Genomic DNA, 24,171 nt, shown 5'->3' with positions numbered 1-24,171 from the left:
CGGGCACGAACCGCCGGCGCGCCCGGAGCCCGCGGGGTCCCGCCCCGCGCGGCCCCGCCCTCGGCCCCGCCCGCGCCCCTCTCCCCCGCCTCTAGCCGGAAGCCCCCTCCCCCGCTCCTCGGGTCCCCCGCACCCTAGAAACCCACCCAGTCCCTCTCCCTCCGCGGGTCGCCGAGCCTCCCCCCGCCCGGTCCCTCCCTCTTCCTCCCGCTCGGGTTCCCGGTCCCCAGACCCCGGCCCCGCCCAGGCTCCTCCCTCGGCCCCGCCCCGCGGCTTCCAGCCCCAGCCCGGGCCTCCGGGCCCCGCGAGTCCGCTCGTCAGGCCCCGCCCCCAGGCCCCCGGAAGCCTCTCCCCGCCCCCGGCCCCGGCCCCGCCCCCCCGAAGTTTCTTGGGCCCGGGGCGGCGGGCGGGACAGAGCGCCGAGAACCGCCGCCCGGCCGGCCGCGGATGGAGGGGCCGGAGCCCGCGCGGCGCCGGGGGTGAGCGGCGGAGCGGCCGGACCTCCGCGACTCGCCATGGAGGAGGTGAGGGCGGCCGCGCGGGGCCTGCGCTGGGGTCTTCGAGCCGCTGACGGCGGTTGGGGTCCCGGGCTCGGGCCCTTGTTCCAGCCAGCCCCTCTCCCGGGGGTCTCGGGACACCGGCCCACCTCCCCCATCCCCCACCGGGCAGACCCTCGGCTGGGGGGCGGGGGCGGGGATCGCGTCCGGCACTTCGGCGACCCATCCGTCTTCATTCTCTCTCTGGTTTTTCTCACCCACTGTGGGCATGTTATTGTTCCCATTGGATTGACGCGGAGACTGAGGCTCTGCTGACAGTGGCCTGGGGTGCCGGGCTCGAGCGCGGGGTACCGCGGACTCTCCTTGCCCGCCGGGTCGGACCGTACACTAGTGTTGGGTCTCTGCGTGTGGTGGGGCGGGGTCTGTGGGTCCCCGAGTGCCTGTCTGAAGGAACCTGCAGGCTGTGACCCCGTCTGGTCGCCGGAGAACTGGAGAAGTTGCTTTTCTCCTCCCCTGTATAAGTCCCTGTGAGTCCCCTTTACCCTGCCCTCTCGCCTCCCCTGGAGTTGGCCCAGGAGGGGCTGATGCGGCCCCTGCCTTCCCCACTCCCCTGGGAGGCTAGCCCTGGGGAGGAGATGGGCGCTGGACCAGCAGTGCCCTCGGAGCTTCTCTCTTCCCCCTCAGGACCCTCTTGGTCTGGGGTGGGGTCAGGCACTCTGCGACTCTTGCCCTTTACTTGTAAACACAGTTCTCCCAGCAGCCCCATCATCGAAGCGCACTGCAAGCACTTAATGTGTGCCTGTGGAATGAATAAATTAGAGGGGGGCCTGCTGAGTCTAGAGGACTTTGCTGCCTGTCCTCTGAGGGGGGTCAGCTTCTGTCCCTCCCAGCCAAAGGGAAGGGTATATATGTCTGTGCCTGGGTGGGTGGGGAGGAAAGATGAAGCCTTCACTCGTGGGGCCACTCTGGCCACCTGGGGTCCCAGGCTGCCTGGGTCCCCATCAGTGCCCATTTCCTTACTGTCACTGCCCAGGGGCAACTGGGGTATCAGGGTTCCCTCCAGGCCAGCGCTGCATTTCTGTGGGATGGTAGATAAGTCACTTCCCCTCTCAGCTTGTGTTTCCTCTTCTATAAAATACAGGGCCTGAGGGCCTCCTCCCCAGACCCTGACAGTATGATTATGGCCCCTTCTCTCAGAGTGGGTGGAAGTAGGGGGCAAAGTTAGTCCACTGTGATTTTGCTTTGGTTTCTTGCTTACAGAGGTGGGGCTGCCCTCTCCTGCCCCAGGTCCCTGTTGTGAGGGCTGGGCTGTCTGGCGGTGGCCCCTCCCCTTCTCCCAGAGGATGTGGGACAGGATTACTCCATCTTCTGATCTGCTCTGGCCCCCAATTAAGGGAAGTTCTCCTGGGGCCTCCTGGGCCCATGGTTTGTCTCGTGGCCAGCCCAGCCCAGCCCTGCACTCCCTCTGGTTCTGAGTTTCTAACTTTGCCATTTACTGACTGTGCCAAAAAACTACTGGCGTAGTCGGGCTATCTAAGGTCTTGCTTACCTCTTCCCCACACAATCAGGGGCTCCCTCTCCCCCAACTCTTTAGCATCCCTAACTCTTTTCCTCCCATTTCTTCTCTGTCACTTACCCTTGTTTCTTTAGGCCTCAGTGCCCCATCTTTGTTTCTCTGAAACCCCTCTTAGGTCATTGTCACCTGCTCTCCTTCATGACCCAGGCTGGCCTCATCATCTCACTCCCACATGGTTGCTTTCAGACCTCCCCCTAGTTTTGAGCTTCCTCCCCATTCCCCATGCCAAGCCCCTCAGCTTCAGTGACCCCCTCTGTGCAATGGGTTGGTAAACCCTGTCAGGCTGAGGCTTGGTGAAGTGCAGGTCTGGGCACTGGGCATCTGTCCACTTGTGTTCTCAGGACATCATTCCCCCATCTATAAAACAAGGGAGGTGGGTGATCCAGAAATGCAATGATATGTACAGAAGCTTTGAAAACTGCAAATATCAATGTGAGGCATTCTTGACCCTGGAATAAGTTGAAAACCCTGGACTCAGGCTTTCCCGTCTCTGCCTTGGGGTTCTACGCCTTGTCCTCTTAGTCATGCCTTTTCCTGGTCTGGCCTCCAGGCTGCTCAGTTGCCCTTTCCTATCTAGAGAGAGGCAGGGCAGTGTCCAGTCCCAGGACTGGTTTTGTTACCTCGAGCTAATCTCTGGTCTTCTCTGGCCTGTACTTTCTCATTCTATAGTGAAGGAGTTAAGAGTGTAGGGTCTTTGATACCCTTTGTATCTCTCCTTTTCCTTCAGGCCAAGGTGTGTGTCTCTTTCCCTCTTCACAGTCCTATCAAAACCCTGCCTTCTGCAAGGGCTTCCCAAACTAACCCCAAGCCCTTCCTTATTCCATTAGAGATCTAGGACTGAGGTATCCCTCCAGATAGGTGCCATGTCCCTCACAACAGGCTGGGGCCCCTCAAGCAGCATCTGTGTTGCCTCCATCAGACTGGAAGTTCCTCGCAGGACTCTGACATGGTGGTTCTTAGCAGAGCTTAGTCAGAGCATCACTGGGTTTAGTCCAAGGGCAAAGATCATCATCACAAGTTCTCTGTGATGTGAGGTGCCAACAGGTTTTCTTCTGCTGGTCTCTGTCTCTCTGTCATGGCCTGTGTTGTGGCTTTTCACCTGCTCCCTTCTGTGCATAGGGTCAGGGTGACCTGGCATTGTTTTCTTTTTCTTTTTAATGAATGACCCAGAGACCTTCCCACCTCAGGCAAAGGGGAGCCAGGCTTGTGCCTACGGGTGGCCTCAGAAGCTGCCCACAGTAGGCAGGGGAGGGCCTGAGTGAGGATAGTTGGGAGAGGAGAGGACGAAACATGTAAGAACAGTGGTCAGCTGGTCAATAAGAGGAGAGGAGGCTGAGAAACTGGGCTGAGCAGGACAAAACCTCCCCTGTGAGCCCTGCCAAGGGGTGGGGCCACTTATTAAAATGTATTGGGGCATAGCCAGGCCCCCTGATGGGAGAATGTCTGAGGGGCAGGGAGAGGAGCTGGGTGAAGGGTGGCAGGCAAGTAGGACCTCCAGCCAGACCTTCCTTTGGGTAGTTGTTGCTGTTGCTGATTCATGATAAGGAGACCCTTCTCTGGGCTTTGGTTCATGCCTCCAGCCCCTCACTTGTCACTCCCCCATCCCAAAGTGCCTTCATGCCTCAGTCCCATCCTGGCCCCACCCATCTCTAAGGCCCTGGACTGGCTTCTCTACTTAACCCAGCCATAGTATTCATTGGGCACTGCTCTGCTACAACCAGAGAAGACAGTGGTCAAGGCACAAGTTCCTAGCTTTGCACCCTGGGAGCTTCCAGCTGGCAGGAAGTTTTTACGTATTAGTGGGTGAGGCAGGCAGGGGAGGTCACAAGGGGAGGGGGTTTAGAAAGAGGTGTGAGATTCCATGGGGTGGTAGTGGGCCCCTGAAAAGCAGGAGGGGAGCTTGGAGCTCAGAGATGGGACACCCAGGCAGCAGCTTCATGCCCCACCATCCCTATTGCCTTGTTTAAGAGAGACCTATAGCCTGCCGGAGTGTCTTAGTTGGATGAGCATCATCTTGTGCATTGAAAGGTTGCCAGTTCGATTGCCTGTCAGGTAGGTGCCTAGGTTGCAGGTTTGATCCCCAGTAGGGGTACGTGCGGGAGGTGACTGATCCCTATTTCTCTCTCACACATGGGTGTTTCTCTCTCCCTCTCCCTTCCTCTCTCTGTAAAATGAGTAAAAATACATTAAAAAGAAAGAAAAAAGAAAAACTTGTAGCTGCAGGCCTAGGAAGTAGCCAACAGTGCTGCAGTTGATGATGGAGAGGTGTGATGTTTGAAATGTGGGGGTGGGGTTTCCCATTCCCCCCCCCTTCATCCCTTCTAGCCCTGGGGGGATGAGGCCTCTGTGGGTCACACAGCCCAATGGGGCTGAACACAGCATCTCTGGTGATGGGGGGAGAGGGAGGAGGAGTTGAGTGGATGATAGGATACAAGAGCCTCCCTCTCTTGTAAAGGGCCTGAAGTCCCCTCTTCTCCAGGTCAGGGTGGCTCATACTGGCCTGTAGGCAAGCCTTCCGCTTCCTCATTCCTCTATGGTGGAAAACCATTCGGGACCATCTCACTTCCCCATTTTCCTTGTCATTTACAAGTTAGAGAGAGACCCTGGGGGGCTCCTTACATTCCAAGGAGCTGCAGGGGCATTAATGCCCAGGAGCTAAGGCCAGAAAGGGCCTTGTTCTAAATTCTGAACCAGGCCCAGGGATAGGAGTCCCTGAGAGTCAGAGGGAGTGGCAGTGACAATAATAATAATAGCAGCTACCATTTACTAACTTTAGGTATCCTAGGCACTGCTTTATATGCCGTATCTTTATTCAGCAACAAACATTTATTGAGCACCTACTGTGTATCAGACATTGTCTTGTCACCAAGGATACAGCAGTAAACAAAACAAAAATCCCTGCTCTTGTGGAGTTACAATCTTTGCCACTGTTGTTTATATCTCCATTTCACAGATGAAGAAACTGAGGCTTAGAGAGATCAAGTGACTTGTTTCTGGTCTGTGTGACTTGGGTTTCAAAGCTCAGATCCCCAACTCCCAGAGTATATAGTTCAGAAGGGTAAGGGGCACAGTGAGAACCAGGTTGGGGCTCCCCTGCCATGATAGAAAGCAGGGAGGCCCTGCCCTGCCCAGCCCCTGGCAACTCACCACACTTCCATTTGCCTGGGCTTGTCCTTCCAAAGGCAGCTGTGGCCACAGGGTATCCCCTGGGGAGAGGTGTGCTTCTTTTAACTGGGGCCACTTTTTTGAGCTTTATGTAAATTACAAAGTAGTCAAAATTAGTGCTAATTTCCTTCTAGCATCCTCTAGATTCTGACAAGCTCTTGGCCCCCTCTCCTCCACCCTCCCCTTCACACTTACTACTGTGTGTAGCAGTCACTGAAGCAAAGTGGTTAGCAAATTGGATGTATTTTTACTTTCATTTTACAGATATTTCTTGAGCACCCGTTATGTGTAAAGGAACAGTGCTGGGTGCTGGGGACCAGAGGTGAATCTGACCTCATCTGGTAGCATACACCTGGCACCCAGCTACCCAAGCAGGTAGTCGAGGGGCACAGTAGCTGGCCTGGAGGCCCCAGGGTGGCTGCCATGTCTTAGAGAAGGACTCTGGTCGAAGGCAAGTCCCTTGGGACCCTCACCAGATGGGGTGGTTGCCCCAAAGTCCTGGACTTGGGTGGGGAGGAGGGCAGAGGAGCCTCCTGTTTTGGGGCAGAAGCAGGGGCTTCCAGGGGTGCTCTTTAGAAGAGCAGGGGTTGACAGGGAGATTACCACTCTGCCTACTTCCCTCCTCTCGTCCTTCTGATTCTGCTTGAATGTCCTCTCCTTTGGGAGGCCTTCCTGGGCCACCTTACCTGAAGCAGGTCCCGCACTGTCCTCTCACCCTCCAACCCCACCCTTCATTATTTCCTTTGTAGTGTTTCACACTTGTTAATGTGTTTCTGTCTAGTGTTTATCTGCTCAGCTCCTCCTTCCCCAGCTCCATGAGGGCAGAGATCCATTATTTTTATCCCTCTCTGCCTGCTCCAGCATGCGGGAGGTTGTAGGTGCTTGTACAGCATTTGTTGGCTGGTTGAATGAACACATGGGGGGCAGTGTGATAGGGGAAGAACTAGAGTCAGAGCCCCAGTTTGAATCCTGGCTCTGTCCTTCCAGCTGTGCTACTCTGGCAAGTTACCCTCTCTGAGGTTGCTGTGACATGTAGATAATGGTGCCACCACCTCAGAGGGTAGTTGTATGGGCCAAATGAGACAGTGTGTGAAAGTGGAACATGGTGGCTCAATGCAAGGTGGCTGCTGCTAATGTTGTTGCTGCTGGAATTACTGTTATTTCTAATACTGGATTAATAATATTTGCCTTGGGGGTTGTGGGGAAGCTCACATGGGAAGATATCAGTAGGTACCCAGCACAGGGACATGCCCCTAGCTTGGCCTGTGGACTGTGTGGCCCCATGGCGGCAACCCTCAAGGTATGTTCTGGTACTATCTTACAGGGTGTGAAGGAGGGCGAGAAGCCTCAGCGAGCACGGACGGTGGACAAGGCTGGCTGGATCAAGAAGAGCAGCGGGGGCTTCTTAGGGCTCTGGAAAGACCGCTATCTGCTCCTCTGCCAGGCCCAGCTGCTGGTGTACGAGAATGAGGTGAGGACCTTCCTGACCCTGAGGTTAGGGGTGCTGGGGCGGGGGGCAAAGTGGGGGCAGCCCAGGCCAGCAGGGGGATTTCAGAACTGGGACTGGAAGATCTGTTTCATTTTTGCCATGCTGTGCAACCTTGGACGAGCACCTGATCTTCTCTGGGTCTCTGCGGCATGGGACCATACCTCTATATGCTAGTCTAGGGCTCCTGGATGAGGGGCCCTTTGAAGCATATGTGCATAAGGTTGTGTGTGTCTTCTCAGTTGCACACCAACACTGCAACTCCCTGGCCCTGCGCTAGGTTCCACATATGTGAGTGTGCCAGAAAACTAAAGCTTGCTCCACTTATCAATGATAGTAGAAATAATACTTATCGCTCATGCATGTTTGGAGCTCTCATATAATGCTCACGACAGTCCCAAGAGCATGGTGATCATGTCACATTCTGCAGAGATGGATCCTGAGGCCAAGATGGCCAAATGACTGTTCAGCGTCTCAGTGAATGAAGGAGCCAGGTCTAGAACCAAACCTAGTGCTATTTCCACTCACTAATGCCAGCAAGTAAACTCTACAACTTATTTTTGGTGCAAGTTCTCTAAAATGTATTGAATATTCTCTGCCTTCTTCAAAGGAAGGCACCAGCCTAAACTAAGTCTTTCCTCGGTGGCTCAGAGGCACTGACAGTTGGACTGTTCTGTACTGGCAGACTGTACCTTTCAGCTTTTCTCTCTCCTTTAACATCAAGCTACCAGTTGCCACTGCTGCTGTCCTTGTGCCTCTCACAGTCCTCACATCTTCCCACTTCAGGCTTGTGTCCCTTCTCATTTCAGCAGGCTTTGGAACCTGGACAACCAAGGATGCTAAAATTGTGTGTTAAGAGTTGACAAAGCTCTGGGTGAAGACCTGAGGAGGAAAGGTGGCTTTTACTTATAAATGATGTTTGTGTTCTGGGGTTGAGGCTCTCAGAGGGCCCACCCACTGCAAATGGGCTACCACTGCATGCCTTCGACAGATGGAGTACATGGGGAAGAACTGGCCTGGTGGCAGAAAGAGCATCCTGCCTGTTCCTCACCAGCCTCTCTCAGCATGCCTCAGGGTATCTTGGCAAGTTCATAATTGTCCCAGGCCAAGAAAGACTGGGCACTCAGGTCTCCGTGATTAAAGGAGCTACCCCTGAGAAGCACTTTGCCTTTCCTGCCCGAGGCTCAGGCATGGAGTTGGGGTGTCAAAGAAGCAGCTGGGTGTGCAGACAGCCCCCCAGATGTTCTATACTGTTGCTCTCACCAAATGAGGATGTGCTGTGGTGGCAGCAGGGGATGTTTTTATAAATAAAGGGCGTTGTCAAAGCTTCCTCCAGTCCCAGCTGCCGGGGTTGAGTGACAGGCCCCCAGCTGTTAGCCTGTCTGGCGCTGCCAGACTTGTCTTGAGCTGCCTCTTCACATCTGGCCACAGCTGGGAAGCAGGAAGGATTTCACAGCCCCTAAACATGAAAAACCTAAATCACGCATTAAAAAATCACTATTGAAAACCTCAATGAAGCTTCAAGGACTTAGCCCTCTCATGGGTGGGGAGCTTGACCCAGGAGTAGGAATTGAGAAATGCTTATTAGTTCAATTCCTCTTTCTTGATGTAAGGAACTAGGCTAGTGTGAATGGCTCTTGGCTGTCTCTTTGCTGTCAGTGAGGCTGACATTCCAGAAATGCTGCCCCCGCCCAGCACCCGCTGGGTTATCTGTTTTTTCTGAGCTGCAGAAGGGCCGGATGATTCAGCGTTTTGGGTGGAGAGACCCAGGTCAGGCAGCTGTGGGGAGCTGGGTGGTGGAGGTGAACTGACTTTTTGTTTGGGTTAGTAGTTGTCCAGTTGGGGGAAGCATGTCCACATGGGGCCATTGAGCTGCACTCTCTGCAACTGGGGGTCCTTTTCCAAACATCTCCCTTCCTCTAGGTGCCCAGTAGGTGAGGACTTCCTGGGGTCTCACTATGGGTCAGGTATTTGGTCCAGCAAACTGTCCCTGTATATGTCGCCCTTGAGGGCTGTCCCTTTGCAGGGCACTGTAGGGGGAACAGAAAGGAGAGCAGACATAGGCAGCATAAGGTAGAGAGATGGCCCAGCAGGGAGCTAGGATTGTTCTTCCTCACAGCAGGGTGTTCCTAGCACCTAGTCTAGTGCTTGCACCTGGCAGGTGCTTTGTGGATGGGGGGCCTCAAAGGAGGGAGAGAGCACCAAGGCTTGGGCTCATGGGGGAGGGGGGCAGTGGAGCTTCCTGGACCAGGTAGATTTTACTCTCTCTTGTCTTGATGGAGAAATGTGGAAGGGATTGGAGACTAGGGGTTGGAAAGAGATATATAGAGGCAAAAATAGGAGAGATACCTGATTGACCCTGCATAGGAGAAACCAGGCTGCCCTGGCCATATGTTCCTCTTTTCCTGAGGGCTGAAGAGATGGCAGATCAGTGGTTATCCACCTTAGCTGTACAGTCATCTGCTTTGAAAAATACTTTTATGTCTGGGCTCCACCCCCCAGGGATCCTGATGTAGTTTATCAGGATTTTGGGGAGGATTTTAAAAAATTTTTAATCCTTACCCAAAGATATATTCCCATTAACTTTAGAGAGAGAGGAAGGGGGTGGGGCGAGAGAGAGAAACATAAATGTGGATGTGAGAGAGAAACATTGATCAGTCGCCTCCTGTATGTGCCCTGACTGGGAATTGAACCCACAGCCCAGGCATGTGCCCTGACCAGAAATAGAACCCACAGCCTTTTTTTGGTTTACGAGATGATGCTCCAACCAACCAAGCCACCTGGCCAGGGTGGACACTGGGATTTTTAAAGGTCTCAGTGCCACCAAGTTTGAGAACCTCTGGTGTAGAACAGAGGTTCTCAGACTTTTGTATACATCAGTATCAGCTGGAGGGCTGTTAAAACTCAGATTTCCAGCCCCATTCCACTAAGATTATGATTCAGTAGGTATAGAGCCAGAGAATTTGCATTTCTAACAAGTTCTCAGGTTATGCTGCTGCTTCTGGACCAGGTACCACACTTGGAGGATCACTGGTGCAGAGCAGCCTGTTGCTAAGGCACTGACCAAGCCTTTGCCCCTGGCTGGGAGGAGTGTGCCATGCCTGGAGGAGCTCTGGCCTGGAGTCAGAGGATGTGGGGTTGAGTTTGGCTCTGCCCCTTATATTTGGGTCTGTGCTACCAGGGCAAATCAGTTGGCCTCTAAGCCTCAGTCTCTTCCTCTATAAAATGAGGCAAACACTGGGACTCTAGGCTTTCCGGGTGATTGAGAGGCTCGGGAGAATCAGGGATGCAAAAATGATCACTAAGTGTCAGGGTTTCATAGTATAGCTGTCCCTTGGTATTCACAGGGGATTGGTTCTAGGACCCACTAAAATCTATGGATGCTCAAGTTCTTTATATAAGATGGCATAGTATTTGCATATAACCTATATACATCCTCTCATATACTTTAAATTATCTCTAGTTTACTTCTAATAACTAATACAATGTAAATGCTACATAAATAGTTGTTTAGGAAGTAATGGCAAGAAAGAAATGTCTGTGCATGTTGAGTAAAGAAGTAATCATGGTAGGCCCAATATGTCAGCAACAACGTAATGTTTTTCCCCCAAATATTTTTGATTTGAGGTTGATGAAATCTGTGGATGTGGAACCCTCGGATAGAGGGCCAACTGCATATGCAGATTCATGGAGGGAAGTTAGGGCATTTCCACTGCAAATAAATTTGAGTCACTGCTTCCCAGATATTACACCCCAACTGCAGAGCACTGAGGGGGTCCCTGATGGGTGCTCTTGCTGGCTGACTGTGTGACATCCAATAGTAGCTTCACTTGTTGGCCAGTTTCCAGGGCAGTGCCTCTCCTGCCCGTGCCAACCTAGGACCTATTTCTATTTCCCTGGAGTGTCCAGGGTGAGACTGTGCCACATCCAGGAAGTTGTCCCAGCTAGGTCTTCCTAGAATAGGAACCAATGGATCACCATTGAGGGGGGAGCTTATCTCAGGCAGCTTGCTAGAGAGGCTCCTGGTGGAGAAAACACTCAGGTGCCAGGGCTGGTGGGCAAGAAGGGAGTCTAGCCAGTGCCCAGGGGTGGCCTAGGAGAGGCTGAACACTGTCCTGGCCACTGGCCCTTCTATTGATGAGGCCTTAGGATGACAACCTGGGAGTGGGGTGCTTTTAAAGGAACCATTGCTCAGGCCATGGAGAGTGCCCTCTCCCCAAGCCAAGGGTCAGCGGAGGAAGATGCCAGTGGAGAAGGCAACTCAGGGTCACTGTGGTGAAGGTGGGACATGTAGCCCCAAGCATGCCTTGTTTACACTTCTCTCTATGGCTCTGCCTGGAAGCGTGTTTTTTTTCTCATTTTGTGACAATTTGCTGCCTTTTCCAGGCTTCCTTTTTCAAACATCTCTGCCTGGTCTCTGGGCCTGCATGGACCCCCAGGCACCTTTTCTAAGCCTCTCCAGCTCCCCTGGTTTCTTCCTACTGCCTTAGGCGCACTTGAGTCAGCCCTGCTCCCCACTTGGGACTGTGAGCCCCATATCTCATGTGCACAGTTAGCCTTGAGGGTGTCCCTTCAGCCAGCACGGACTTGCCAGGGTCTGAATACCTCATCTTGGTGATTGATTGGCAGCCTGGGGTCCCCCTGACCAAGTGATGCCCTCACTAAGTGGGACCAGGGTCTGAGGCGGGTCCTGGGTGTCTGAGGGTCTGGGTGTGTCCAGCTCTCACTATTTCATGTCCCCTCTGTTTCTCTCCCCAGGACGAGCAGAAGTGTGTGGAGACAGTGGAGCTGGGCAGCTATGAGAAGTGCCAGGACCTCCGTGCCCTCCTCAAACGGAAGCACCGATTTATCCTACTGCGATCCCCAGGGAACAAGGTAGGGCTGTGTCTGCTGTGGCCTGACCTTCCTCTAGGCTGGGATCTGCTTGGGAGATCATCCCTGGAGGCCCTAAGACAGGCTGGGCCCCTGGATGCAGCCTGTACACTCTCTAAGGCTCTAAGGCTCAGCTCTGGCGCCGCCACAGGCTAGACCTTTTGCTCATTTTGCCTTGGAGTCTTCCCAGCCCCTGGTTGATAGGAGATGCTTTTAGGGCTCTGCTGAGAGCTCTGATCCTCTCTCCCCTCTCCCCTTCCAGGCTCTGGGGCCTTCTTCCCAGGCTGGAGTTGGAAAGTAGCCTTTGGGAGGTGGGGCACTTGGCCTTCTCCCACACCCTGGACACAGGAGGCCCAGAGCTGAGGCAGGAAAGCTGGGGATGAGGTCTTCATCCCACCAGGCCTCTGACACCATAACATAGTCTGGGCCAGTGGGGAAGGAGTGGCCTCCCCTTACCCCAGGCCTTCCTGGGTGGGCTCTCTATCCTGCGCTCAGTGCTTGAGACATGCAGCCTCCCAGCTTTCCTCCTCTTGCACTTTCCTTTCTTGGCTAATAATGCTGGAGAAAGTCTCCTGCCTAAGAGGTTATTTCCCTGGGACATGCTGTGTGTGCAGATGAGGTTTTCTGTTTGTACCGCATATCTCTGGCAGGGAGTCTGGGTGAGTGTTGATGCATGGCGTAGTTTCACAGATGTCAGGAGGGAGTCAGATTTGAGGCTGGCGTGTACAGCACCTCGAGCCAGATCTCGCCCATCTGCAGCTGGGTCACGCCTCTCCCCGGACCTCTGCACGTCATGTGGAGCCTCCCAGAGTGGGGCTGAGTCACAGAGGCTGGGGGTTGGAGTGGGTCTGGTCTGGGCCTGCTAGAGGCCATTGTGTTTCTTCCTCAGTTTTCAGAGCCAGGAGCCTAGTCCTTGGTGGCTCTAGGCCTTGGAGGAGACCATGCTGTTTTACTTACTAACCCTTTGTCCTGCTCTGCCCGTAGTGGGTGCAAAGAAGCAACTGCAGGGCTCTGACCCTGGGATTGGGGGTGTGCCCTTGGGCGGGTTTATAGTGTCATGACGGTTCATGGGGCTGGGCATAGGTTTCACGTGACATCTGCTGCTTAGGGCTCTTTGAGGAAGAGGAGAGCCGTATTTTGGTCTGTTAGGCCAGAAGCCCCTACCGTGTCGTGGAGGCCTGCTTTCTCTCTAGTGGGAGATATATTTGTGTATGTGTGTTTGAGAGACATGCAGAGTTCTTTATGTGTGAAGATCTGCACACTTGTGGCCAGTGCATATGTGTGTACCTTTATGTGCAGGTGTGTGTTCACCTGGCCACGGTCTGTCTGGGTCTTTGTGTGTCTCTTAGTGAGCTTATGTGGACATGGAGTGGAGAGGGCCTTGCCTCTGTCCTTTGCCAGTGCTGTTCTGTGGCCCACCTCCTTTGTCCGGTTGTGAGGATCAGCTGGTGGTAGGACAGGTGGGTCAGGCCCAGTGCAGGGTGGGTCATCACCTTTGGAAAGGCCTGTTTGTGCAGCTACATTCTCACCTGCTTTGGCCAGCACCCTCCCTTCCATTCCCCAATTCTTCAGAGTTCTGGTGGGCTCAGGGTGACTCTGGGAACAGGATGATCAGTCGGGAGTGGTCTATAGAACAATTGGTGGGGGCTGCAGAGCAGTGGGAGGACAGTCTACCCTGATTCCAACTCAAGAGCCCCCTAACCCTCGCCACCCCAGGAGCTCACACAGAGTGGAAGCTCTCCGGAGGGCACACGGGGGACTGCCTAGAGTACTTATCCCCCGCATCCTCTCACCCTCCTTTCCTATCGCCCTGGGTGTTCCCTATCCTCAGTGAGACTGCCCGCTGGCTGGGAGGTCACATGACCCCGGCTGTCTGGTCCTGGGGCCGCCTGTTTTTTCCTTCTAATCAAATAAACAAAGACTCCAGTGTCTTGCATGCCCCTCTCCCCCTTGTCTCCCCATCCCCACACCCCTGCCATGAGGTCACAGGCAGCCGCTGCCAGGAAGCAGGGTGGCCTCTGCTGGGCCTTGCTGCCTGCTGGTCGCAGCCAGCTTGGCCTTGCCTTTTTCCTGCCTCCTCTCCCCCTCCCACTTTTTTCCTCTCTGCCATTTTGTTCTCCCCCTTTCCCAGACCGCGTTGGCCTATTTGGTGGCCAGACCTGTTAGCTCCTAAAATCCTCAGGTTCTTTGATCCTGGGGCTCCTTGGAAGGACTTGGGCAGAGACCTGTGTAGCCTGTGGCTCTTCAAGACATGGGAGTGGGGGTGGGGCAGGAGGAGCAACTTCTTGGTATTCTGCTTATCCCTGTTCTGATCACCCTGTGGGATGCCTGGCTCAGTCGGCCAGAATCACAAGGTTCCTGAGGGTGGGGCTGGGTCTCATTTCACCTTGTATTCCTTCTCCTAGGGGAGCCCTTTGGCTAACACCCCCCTCCCCTACAGCCTGCCTCGGGTGGGCTGGCCAATGGGAAGGCCGCAGTTTGGGTTGGGTTCAGTGGTTCTGTACTTGTCCCATCGAGGCCCCGAGAGAAAAGACCTGAGCAGGGTGCCGCCATTGCAGGTTGGTGAGACTAGAACTCTGATCTTGACTTCCAGGCCAGTGCTCTTTTTCTGCCCCACTCTTGCTGCATCTATTGCTGAGTTCAAGTACATGCCTCCCAAGCTCTCTGGGATGCTAAGTTCTGCATCAGGCAGGGGCCCCACCAACTCAGGGCCTGTGAGCAGAAGCAGCTGGGCTCAGAGGGGCTGGCCCTGGTTCTACCTTTTCACAACCCCATCACAGGGTTGGGTGGGCCCTTGCAGAGCCTAGATGCAATGCTGTTCCTCCCTGAGCTCCCAGAAGCCCTGATGGCTGGGCTAAGAAGCAGTTGCCAAGGTACCCTGGGGTTTCTGACTTAACTGCAGATCTGCTGCCAGTATCAAATTTACCCTGGTCATGCAAATGAGCATTTGGCTGTGCCTGGCATGGGGAGGTGGGTGGGACCCAGAGCCCTGCATGAGGAGAAGCAGGAGGCAGCCAGGAGGAAGTTATATAACTAGGATGCTGAGGGGCCAGGCGGCCTTCGGTGTTACATAACTGGAAGAGTGGCGGGAGGGAAGGCGAGCATCAGGTGGGGGATGGGCAGGTTGGCGACCTGCCAGGCAAAGAACTAGGGCATCTTGAGGACAGAGAGTGGGCAATGGCCCAAAAATGGGTCAAGGGGAGGAACCTTGGGCTAGTTCATTCATTTATTGGCTCATTCATTCAGTAACTATTTACTGAGTACCTACTATGTCCTGGACCCTGGCTTTGCTCAGGCTGAATTCCCTCAGCATTTTTGCAGATGAGGAAACTGGGACTGTTTTGTCCAGAAGGAAGGCCATGGTGATAATTTCTACTCCTGAGCACTCTGTGCCTGACTCCAGATTTAACACTTTAAATACATCAGTGACCTTCACAGCTCCACGAGGCAGGTCATGGTGGTGGTCTTGTTTTACAGATGAGGAAACTGAGGCTCAAGGTCTGCCAGCTATAAGTGGTGGTCTGTCTAGCTCAGAGGCCCCATTGCTATGTCCACCATGCAAAGCAGCCTCTGGGTTTGCATGGCCTCACTCCTTCCATCATTTCCTGTCTGACCTTGGGGCCTGGCAAGCCAGGGGCAAGGAACTGTCTGAGCTGCCCTCTGATTCTAACATAGGAGCTTGGAGCTCCTGCCCAAGATGGGAAGCAACCTGTGGGGTGGGTGGCATGGGATATGGAGTCAGGAGTCATGGGATTAGTTTAGGCCTCCTTGGTCAAATGCCATCTCATCTGGTGAGCCTCTGTTTCCTCATCTGTATGAGGAGGTGGGATTGACCCCCAATGCCCTTTCTCTCTTATAGTCTATGATTCAAGACCAGAAAGGAGATTCTGGAACTTTTTCATTTGGGGCCAGGGCTGGGTATGGGGACCACTAGGGACCTGAAGGTGTTCCTGGTTCCAGTGGGCCTTCACCAGTGGACACCCCCATGTCTGTCACCTCTGTCACCTCAGTCCCAGGAGACTGGAACTACCCCTACTTCAGAGAAAACTGGAGCCCAGAGGTCAGGGGGCTAGCCTGGGGCAGGCAGTCATATGCAGCAGGACCAGATCTGAGTTCTCTCCACAGGGCATGGCTGATTCTAATCTAAGTCTCCGACAGCTGTATGCAGGGAGGGAGCCCCTTCTCTGCTGGACCTGTCCCCTCCCTTCCCCTGAAGCCCCAGAGTCAGACCTGTTGTGGAGGTCACTTTGGTTTGCTTCTAGCCAGCTATGCCACAGCCAACTTTGGGATCTGGGGTGGGAAGCTTCCTTAAGACCACAAATGTGAGCCCGTTTAAACATCTGCCATCTACCACACCCATGTCCCCTGCAGGTCAGCGATATCAAATTCCAAGCACCCAGTGGAGAGGAGAAGGAATCCTGGATCAAAGCCCTCAATGAAGGGATCAGCCGAGGCAAGAACAAGGCTTTCGATGAGGTGCGATGAAGTCCTGTGGACAGACAGTTCTGTGTCCCCTTTCCCACTGTGCGTGAGCTCAGAGAGGACCCTGCCCACCTCACCTCAGATAACCCCTTGATTATACCCCTGCTACAAACACTGGGGCATGCTATTGTTACCTCATTTAATCCTCACAACACCCCTCAAAGAGGTGGTAGCATTCCTACTTTATAGAGGAAGAAACTGAGGTGTGAGGAAATTAAGCAGCTTGTTTGAAATGAACACATGGGCCCTGGCTGATTTGACTCAGTGGTTGGAGTGTCAGCCCCCGGACTGAAGGGTCCCGGGTTTGATTCCAGCCAAGGACATGTACCTCGGTTGCAGGCTCGATCCCAAGTGCGGGAGGCAACCAATCGATGTGTCTCTCTCACATCGATGTTTCTCTCTCTGTCTCTCCTTTCCACTCTCTCTAAAAAAGCAATGGAAAAAATGTCCTTGGATAAAGATTAAAAAATAATAATAATAAAGAAAATGAACACATGGGTAAGTGGTAGGGTATAATTTAATGGCTTGCAGCCAAACAGCAGGTGGGCCCAGGCCAGAGAGGTTTGGAGGTTGAGCTGAGAGCCAGAAAGCTCACTTTTCAGTTTGGCCATGAAGTGAGCCAGGCTGGCTCTAGCTCTGGTCCTCCCTACCTGTTCTGCAGTGGCCGCCCATCCCCCTGTGCTGTAGTGGTGACGTGGCAACAATGGCCACAGTCAGGCTTGAGACAGGCAAGGTGTCCCTTGGGGCCAGATCTAGGGAGGGTTATCTTTTACATCATGTTAATCCTCACCTGAGGATATTTTTTCCATTGCTTTTTAGAGAGAGGGGAAGGGAGTAGGGGAAGAGGGAGAGAAAGAAACATTGATGAGAGAGAGACAGACACATCAACTGGTTGTCAACTGCAAGTGCCCTAACCGGGGGTGAGGAGTGAACCGCAACCCAGGTACATGCCCTTGACCAGGAATCAAACCCAAGACCCTTTGGTGTGTGGGCTGGTGCTGTTTAACTACTGAGCCATACGGGCCAGGGCGACATCATGGATTTTTAGCTATTTGGGCTAAAATGGACCTGGAGGCTGCCTGGGGTGACCCTTGGATTGTGAAGTCTGAGACCCAAGGGGAGCAAATCTTCCCAAGGCCCCTGACTTTGAGCCATGGCTTGTATATCATTTCTTAATGTGACTGTGTCATGCTTAGTGCTTCACCAGCTGGGGAAAATATTCCTATTTTGTGGGACAGGGGTGATGGGACATATTGTGGGTACAGGAGCATGGGCTGGGCCTCAGCCCATAGTGTTGGCAGAGCAGGGTCAGCTCCTCCTCTGAAGAACAGACAGTTGGACCCCCAGGTGGCCTGAGCCCTGAGCCTCACCTATGGGCTGGACAGTCTTGGCTCCACCCCCAATCATAGGGACAGGCTGCTCTGGGGTTCAGAGTCTGGATTTCCTGTGTGAATCTTACTCAGTGGCTGCCTGGACTACTACTCACCCTTCTTCCTTACCCTCAGGGAGGAGATGCTGCCCTCCAGATAGTCTGACCCAAGGGGCAGAGGCCCTGCTCTTTCTGGGCCTATCCCCAGGGGCCCTGACAGAGTTGCTGGGGCCAGGGCAAGGCCTCTTCTGGAAGCAGGTACCAGAGGATCGTGGGCTGTCCTCGCTGCCCTCCCCAGCTAAGCCCAAAAGCAGCCTCGGGGCTACTTATATATTTGCAGTTGACTGAGGAGCAAGGACTGACAACCCATATTCGGGCAGGAAGACTGAGGCAAGGAGGGCAGCCACAAAGAGGGAGAACCTCAGACTGCAGAGAGATGACAAAGGCAGTGTAGAAACAGGGAGAAAAGCAGAGGACATGGGGAGATGTTTCAGAGAGAGGGGCAGCAGTGGGCCTCTTGACCCTGTGAGTGAGGATGTGGGTACAGACTCTGACTTTAAGTCAATTTCCTTCTCTCCCCAAGGCCCATTGGGGACTGACCTGGTTCCTTCTCCTTCCCAGATAAAGGTGGACAAGAGCTGTGCTCTGGAGCATGTGACTCGGGACCGAGTGCGCGGGGGCCAGCGGCGCCGGCCACCTACGAGAATCCACCTGAAGGAGGTGAGACTTTGCCTCTCTGCTTGGACAGATGGGAGGTCAGCTGAGCCTGGGACCCCATCTCCTTAGATGGCAGCCAGGCTCGGGCCCCTTTTTTCCTGAGGCTCCTGGAGCTGGGGCTTCCTGAGCGGTGCGCAGGGGCCTGAGTAGAGGCATGTGTGTTAGACGTACTCAGGGTGTAGACGTGCCTGCTGCACTTGTGAGTCCACACACCGACCTCAGCCAGAGTTGGTGTCTGTGCCTCTCAGAGCTCAGCGTCCAGCTGGAGAAAAGAAATGCTCCAACCAGGGCTGTGTCTAATTTTTGTACGGAAGACAGCTCTGGGAGTCCTGGCAGGAGGGACCACAGAGGACCCCAGCACATGAGTGACCCTTGAAGGACTGGAAGAGTTTCAAATGGCAGATGTGTGAGGGAGATGCCCGGTGGGTGGTGTGAGCTGAGGCATGAGGCAGGAGAGTTCAAGGTGTGCCGAGCCCCTTTGACTGGGAGACCTGTCAGGGAAGGTGGGGACCGGGTGTGTGGGGGGGCTATGGAGACCTTGAATGCCCGAACTGAGGACAGGATGGATGGGAGGGTGTGTTCTGTTCTAGACGTCAGTTTGAGACCCAGGGTAGGGGGTTGGGTTAGGGAGGGAAAGGGGGACCAGGAGGAAGAGAAACAGGGCCTCCAGGCTCCTAGAGGGGTTGAAAAGGGAGGGGCCTGTGGGAGAGAGACTGGGAAGCCAGAGGCACCTGGGCTTGTGATTGACTACAGGGTGGGGAAGCGGACTGAATAGAGAGGAAGGGTTGTCAGAGGAGCCCCAAGCCTGGAGGCTAGGCAATTTAGAAGCCCTGGGCACAGGGAATTTGGGAGAAGGTATTGGCAAGGGGAGAGGTAAGGAGCCCCTTTCAGACCATTGTTGCTGATGGGGGTGAATGGGGGGGAGTAGAGACCTTGGAGGCCAGGAAAGAACTTCAGCAAATGCTACACTTGGGGAATGAGGGGCAGTAGAGCACCAAGGAAGAGGAGGCCACAGAAGTGAGTGGCACATCTAGGGAGAGAAGGGCACAGGACCGAGGGGTCATCAGTCAGGTTGGCCACCACGAGGCACAAGGGCAGGACTGAGGGACAGGCAGGTGGTAATGTTTACAGCATATTTTCTCAGAGGAGTCAGCTTGGTGCTGTCATGGGTACAGAGCTGGCAGTGCTGGAGGGGTGCCATAGGAAAAGAGGGAGAAGGGAAGGGGCCAAGGTCATTGGAGAGTTTGTTTTGAGGTGAGGCAGCCTGTTCACATCTGTCAGCTGAGGGGAAAAAGCCTGCGGAGAGAATGACTGAAATAGCCAGAGAGGAAAGGGATGCCTGAGGTGGGAGGTCTGGGAGGTGTTGGGGGAGGCCAGCCTTGGAGGGGAGACCCTTGAAGAAGAATTCAAGGAGGGACTGTCACCCCAGTGACTGAGCATGTGTGTCGGCCTGATCATCTGTGTGCGTGTAAAAGGGAGTGAGGGTCCGAGCTTGGACCCCCACCATCTGAGGGACCTTGAGACAGGCCTAGTGCCTGGCCCTGCTCCAGGGCCTCTGAGGCTCCCTGAGTAGGTCCCCATGACTGTGTGTGACTGCTGGGTGTCCCTGTGGAGCCCTGGGGCCAGGTTGGTGGCAGCTGTCTGCTTGGTGCAGCTGTTCCCCTCTGGCAGTCAGCTGTGGTCTGGGCTGCCTGTGTCTGGGGTCATATCTGACCATGTGAGGAGAGTGGGCACAAGCTGCTGAGCAGCTGGGCAGGCAAAGGCTGGAGAAATCTGGGCCGGAGGGCTGAGTGTGGGGACTGGCAGACTGGACAGAGGTCTCCAGGGAAGGCAAGCAGAAGTTAGTGAGCACAAGACAATTCTGGAGAGCTATATTATTGAGTCCTGGTCCTTGTTCCTACTGGCTGTGGGACCCTGGGTGGATGGTTGCAGAGAAGGGACACTCTCAAGGCCATACAGCTAGGGAGGGTCAGAAATGGCTGGAACCATGTCCCCTGCTGACTGGGCCAGTACAGTTGCCACTAAAAAGAGCAGCCTCTTTCCTTTGCTGGAAGAAGCCAGGCTGGGGCACCAAGAGGACAGCCTGGTTCTGACTTCCTGGCCTGTGATTCTAAAACAGGGAATTCTTTGAGTGAGAGAGGATTCGTCAGAGGGTGTGTGTGTGTGGGGGGGGGACTGGGTCCTGGGCAGCCTGGATGGGAGGGCTTTAGTACCACTGTAGGTGAGCACATCAGACCCAAAGGCCAGTGATACAAGATGATGCCCATTTGCTGCCCCCCACCAGGTAGCCAACGCAGCTTCTGATGGACTTTCACGTCTGGACCTCGATGTTCTGGACAGCGGGCTCCCAGTGTCTGTCCCCAGCAATGATGTCAATGAAGCCCAGCCCCGGGAGGCACTCCGGCCCCTCATGCCTCCTACCAAGCCTTCCCCAGCACCCGAAATGGCCATCGTTGGTGACAGAGTGGAAACTCCTGTGGGAGAAAGAGCCCCAACCCCTGTCTCAGCAAGCCCTGAGGCCCACCCTGAGAGCCGAGAGGACTCAGAGACCCCAGTGAGGAAGGACAGTTCCTCTAAGCAGCTCCCCAACAGGGTCCTGTCAGACAAACTGAAGGTGAGCTGGGAGAACTCCAGCTCTGAGGCACTCCCTGACCCTGAAAGTGCAGAACCGCCCCAGGTACCCTCTTCTGAGACTTCTGAGGCTTCGACCAAGGAGGGTGGGAAGCCCCCTACACCCCCACCCAAGATCTTATCGGAGAAACTGAGAGCCTCCATGAGCGGGGTGGAGGCTTCAGGGCCAGTCCAGAGTCCTGGGGCCACTGAGACCTCTGCCCCAGGCTCAGCACAGGTTTCAGTGAATGGCGTGGATGACAGTCCTGAGCCTCACAAACCATCCCAGGCCGTGAGCACCCCAGGAATTCCCCCAAAGAATGCAACAACATCTACACTGTTCCCCTTGGACCTGCCACCTCAGCCCCATCCCCGCTGCTCCTCCATGGGGGACCTGATTGGGGAAGGCCCCCGGCGTTCACAGAAACCTGTGGAACGGCTATACCGGGCCCAGTTAGAGGTGCAGGTGGCCTCAAAACAGACGGAGAAACTGTTGAACAAGGTGCTGACCAGTGAGCCGGCCCCCGTGAGTGCTGAGACATTACTCAGCGAGGCTGTGGAGCAGCTGAGGCAGGCCACCCAGGTCCTGCAGGAAATCCAAGATCGGGGAGATCTAAGCCAGGAAGCACCTGGGCTACGGGAGAAGCGGAAGGAGCTGGTGACCCTCTATAGGAGAAGTGCACCCTAGGGCCTGCCAGGCCAGGACACGGTCCCTCCTGGCTGGCCCAGTTCATCAAAACCCAGCCCTGCTGAGAAATGTGCTTCTGCTCAGGCTGTTGAAGGGCCATCGGACATGTCAGGGGTTGGCCAGGACCTGCAGAGGCTCCTGGTATCTTTCCTGCCCTGCCTTGGCCAGTGGTGCCAGGTGCCAACCAGGGCCACTGCCTGGCTATCTGGCCTGGCCTCTGCGCCCTGGCTTGGGCTGGAAGCACACACTCAGGACCTCTGTGCTTGCATGGTTGTTCCAACCTGCCCCAGGGCTTTGGCACAGCACTGCGGGTTCTGGGGGTGGCATCATCTCTGCTTCTCACTCCCAGTAGTTTACATTCCTGACTTCTAAATAGAGCACACCTGAGCCCCCCCACCCCACCCCAGCCTCTATGTCCAGATACCCCAGGCAGACAGCCTCATGGCAAAGGCAGCTTCAGGTCGTAACCAACCCTCCCACCCACCTGTTCTCAGTAGCTGCTGAGGCCTTGGGTCTAGGCTGTAGGTTCACCCCTCAGCTGATGGCCTCTGACGGCAGGGTGGAGGCAGCTGTGTGAGAGCCATTTGCTGTGTGGCTCTCTCTGGGCCTTCCTGTTCTGCAGGCCTTCCCCTCTGGCGAGATGTGACAGGAGGACTCCAGGGTGGAGGAGGAAATTGAAAGGTCTCCTAGTCTCGTCCCTGCCCCTGAACCAGCTTGTGTCCAGCCTTGCACGTTCCTATACAGGTGAACTTCAGAAGGAGCGGACGTCAAATCAGAAAATCCTGTATGCAATTCATTATAAATCAACCTTTAGAAGAGAAGCCGCCCCAACTCCTGTGCCTCCCAGATGGGATTTATATCTGGGTCTCTGTGGTTCCTCCACAACCCAAACAGGTCCAATATCCCAGTCACTCCTAATGCTGAGGGGTATGTTGGGCCTGAAACCACATCCCTCTCCCCACTTCCCCTCACCCCTCTGGCTCAGACCCTAGATGGACTGCTCCTCCTGAGCTTCCTAGTGGCCGGAGCATTTTCTCCTGGCCCCTGCCTGCACCCTGGGCCTCTCCCTAGCCCCTCCCTGGCTCCGGGAACACATCCCGTCTCCATCTTGCTGTAGCAGCTGGACTGAGGGCAAAGCCTATAGGTGCAGAGGCCCTGAGGGCTGCAGCCACTCTCTCTGGGGCCTTGGGAGTGGGAGCAGCTCCTGACAGGCTCTCTCAGGGGGTTTCTGCATGTGCACTTTTGTTTACTGAAAGAGAGGGAGGGTCACAGCTGCGTGCTCTGGCCTTTCTGCCCGCTACCCCTCCCCCACCACCAGTTGTGCCCTCAGACCTGCCAGAGCAGGTTGATGCCTTCTTTACTGTACTTCTACTTTGTTCTTGAAGGTAGTAGCCAAGGATCCAGAGGGGTGGATAGATGTCCACTCTGCGGCCTGTACTGGGCAGGCGTGGGTGTGAGCAGCAATGGGTCTCATGAGCCCCAATGGGTCTCCCCAAACCACACTCCTTGGCTCCCACGCCCCAGTCTGCCTGTCCCTCTATCTCCAGTATGAGAGCAAGAATGTCATCAAGTACCCACAGTCATGTGGCCCCTGAAGTCTTGCTTTGGGGAACAGCCTTCTGTGAGGGCTGCTGGGCTTTAGCTGTCACCAGCTTTCAGGGACTAGAGCCTCCATTTCCCCTCTGATAAGTGACCAGGCTGAGGGAGTAGCTCTGGGGCAACCTCAGTGGCCTGAGGCTATTGGTTCCTATGGGGTCCACATACCTGGGCAGCCTGGGCCCCAGCGGGGAAGCCAGCTTCCAGGGGAGGGAGAAGAATGGGAAATACGCAGGGGCTGCCTTGCCTGCCTCCTGGAGGATGGCATTCCATGTCTTCCGCTTATGAAGCGCCTTTTTTGAAATTTGGCAATAAATCCCTTTTTATGGAACTTGTCTGCCACAAGCCTGTTTGTTGGTGTGGGACCAGCTCCCGGCTGACCTCAAGGAAGCAGGGGGTAGGCAGTTGATCAGTGGCCTCACTGGTTCTCCAAACCCCGTTCTAGGGCACCCTTCCCATAGGCTGGGCTGGGGCGTTGCCCTCCGCAGTGCTCCATCTTTGCTAAACTCAGCCAGGCCCCCAGTGTCATCTACACACGTTTATACAGGCTGGGGGCTGTCATAGGAACAGTGCTTTTCCATTTTTAAAAGCTTATTTGGAAATTTCAGAAAAGTTGCAAGAATAAGAATCGCAGAGGACACACACTCTACCCAGATTGACCCGTTGTTTTATCTTTTGAGTGCTTTCTCTAACATGTGAACACAGTTCTTTTCTGAATCATTGGAGGATTATCATGGCCCCTTATCCCTGAATACTTGTGTGTATTTCCTAAAAATAAGTATATTCTCTTGTGTAACCACAATACAGATACCAACTTCAGAAAATTTAACACCAATATAATAGTTACTGTTCAGATTACAATTTTGTCATTTGACCCAATAATATCCTTTATCATATTTGTCCTCTAGTGTAGGGTTGGGTACTGCATACATGTCCCTTTAGTCTCCTTTAATCTGAAATGTTTCCACAGCCTTTATCTTTCATAACATGGACATTTTTGAGTAATACAGTCCTCCTACCCCCACCCCACCTCCCTTTTTTTTTTTTTTTCTCACCCGAGGGTATGCTTTTTATGATTTTAGAGAGAGGAAGGGAGAGAGAAAACATCGGTTG

At 54.5% G+C, this 24,171-nt stretch overlaps 1 protein-coding gene across 1 annotated transcript; it reads left to right on the top strand.

The window, feature by feature from the left end:
* Positions 1–496: 496 nt before the first annotated feature.
* PLEKHO2 (pleckstrin homology domain containing O2) lies at positions 497–24,074 on the top strand. The gene is made up of 6 exons (XM_016208603.2): positions 497–524; positions 6,563–6,709; positions 11,483–11,599; positions 15,968–16,072; positions 18,069–18,167; positions 20,449–24,074. Exons 1-6 carry the CDS (start codon positions 516–518, stop codon positions 21,460–21,462), a joined length of 1,491 nt encoding a protein of 496 aa, XP_016064089.1. The 5' UTR covers positions 497–515; the 3' UTR covers positions 21,463–24,074.
* The last annotated feature ends 97 nt before the right edge of the window (positions 24,075–24,171 follow it).

Source organism: Miniopterus natalensis, chromosome 1 (assembly GCF_054644295.1).
Source record: "Miniopterus natalensis isolate mMinNat1 chromosome 1, mMinNat1.hap1, whole genome shotgun sequence".
Classification (NCBI taxonomy): domain Eukaryota; kingdom Metazoa; phylum Chordata; class Mammalia; order Chiroptera; family Miniopteridae; genus Miniopterus; species Miniopterus natalensis.
This window is presented reverse-complemented; position numbering and strand designations above follow the sequence as displayed.

Coding starts and splice junctions, on each gene's coding strand:
- PLEKHO2 (XM_016208603.2), top strand. Junction 16,073..18,068: donor AGAACAAGGCTTTCGATGAG/GTGCGATGAAGT, acceptor TCTCCTTCCCAG/ATAAAGGTGGACAAGAGCTG. Junction 18,168..20,448: donor CGAGAATCCACCTGAAGGAG/GTGAGACTTTGC, acceptor GCCCCCCACCAG/GTAGCCAACGCAGCTTCTGA.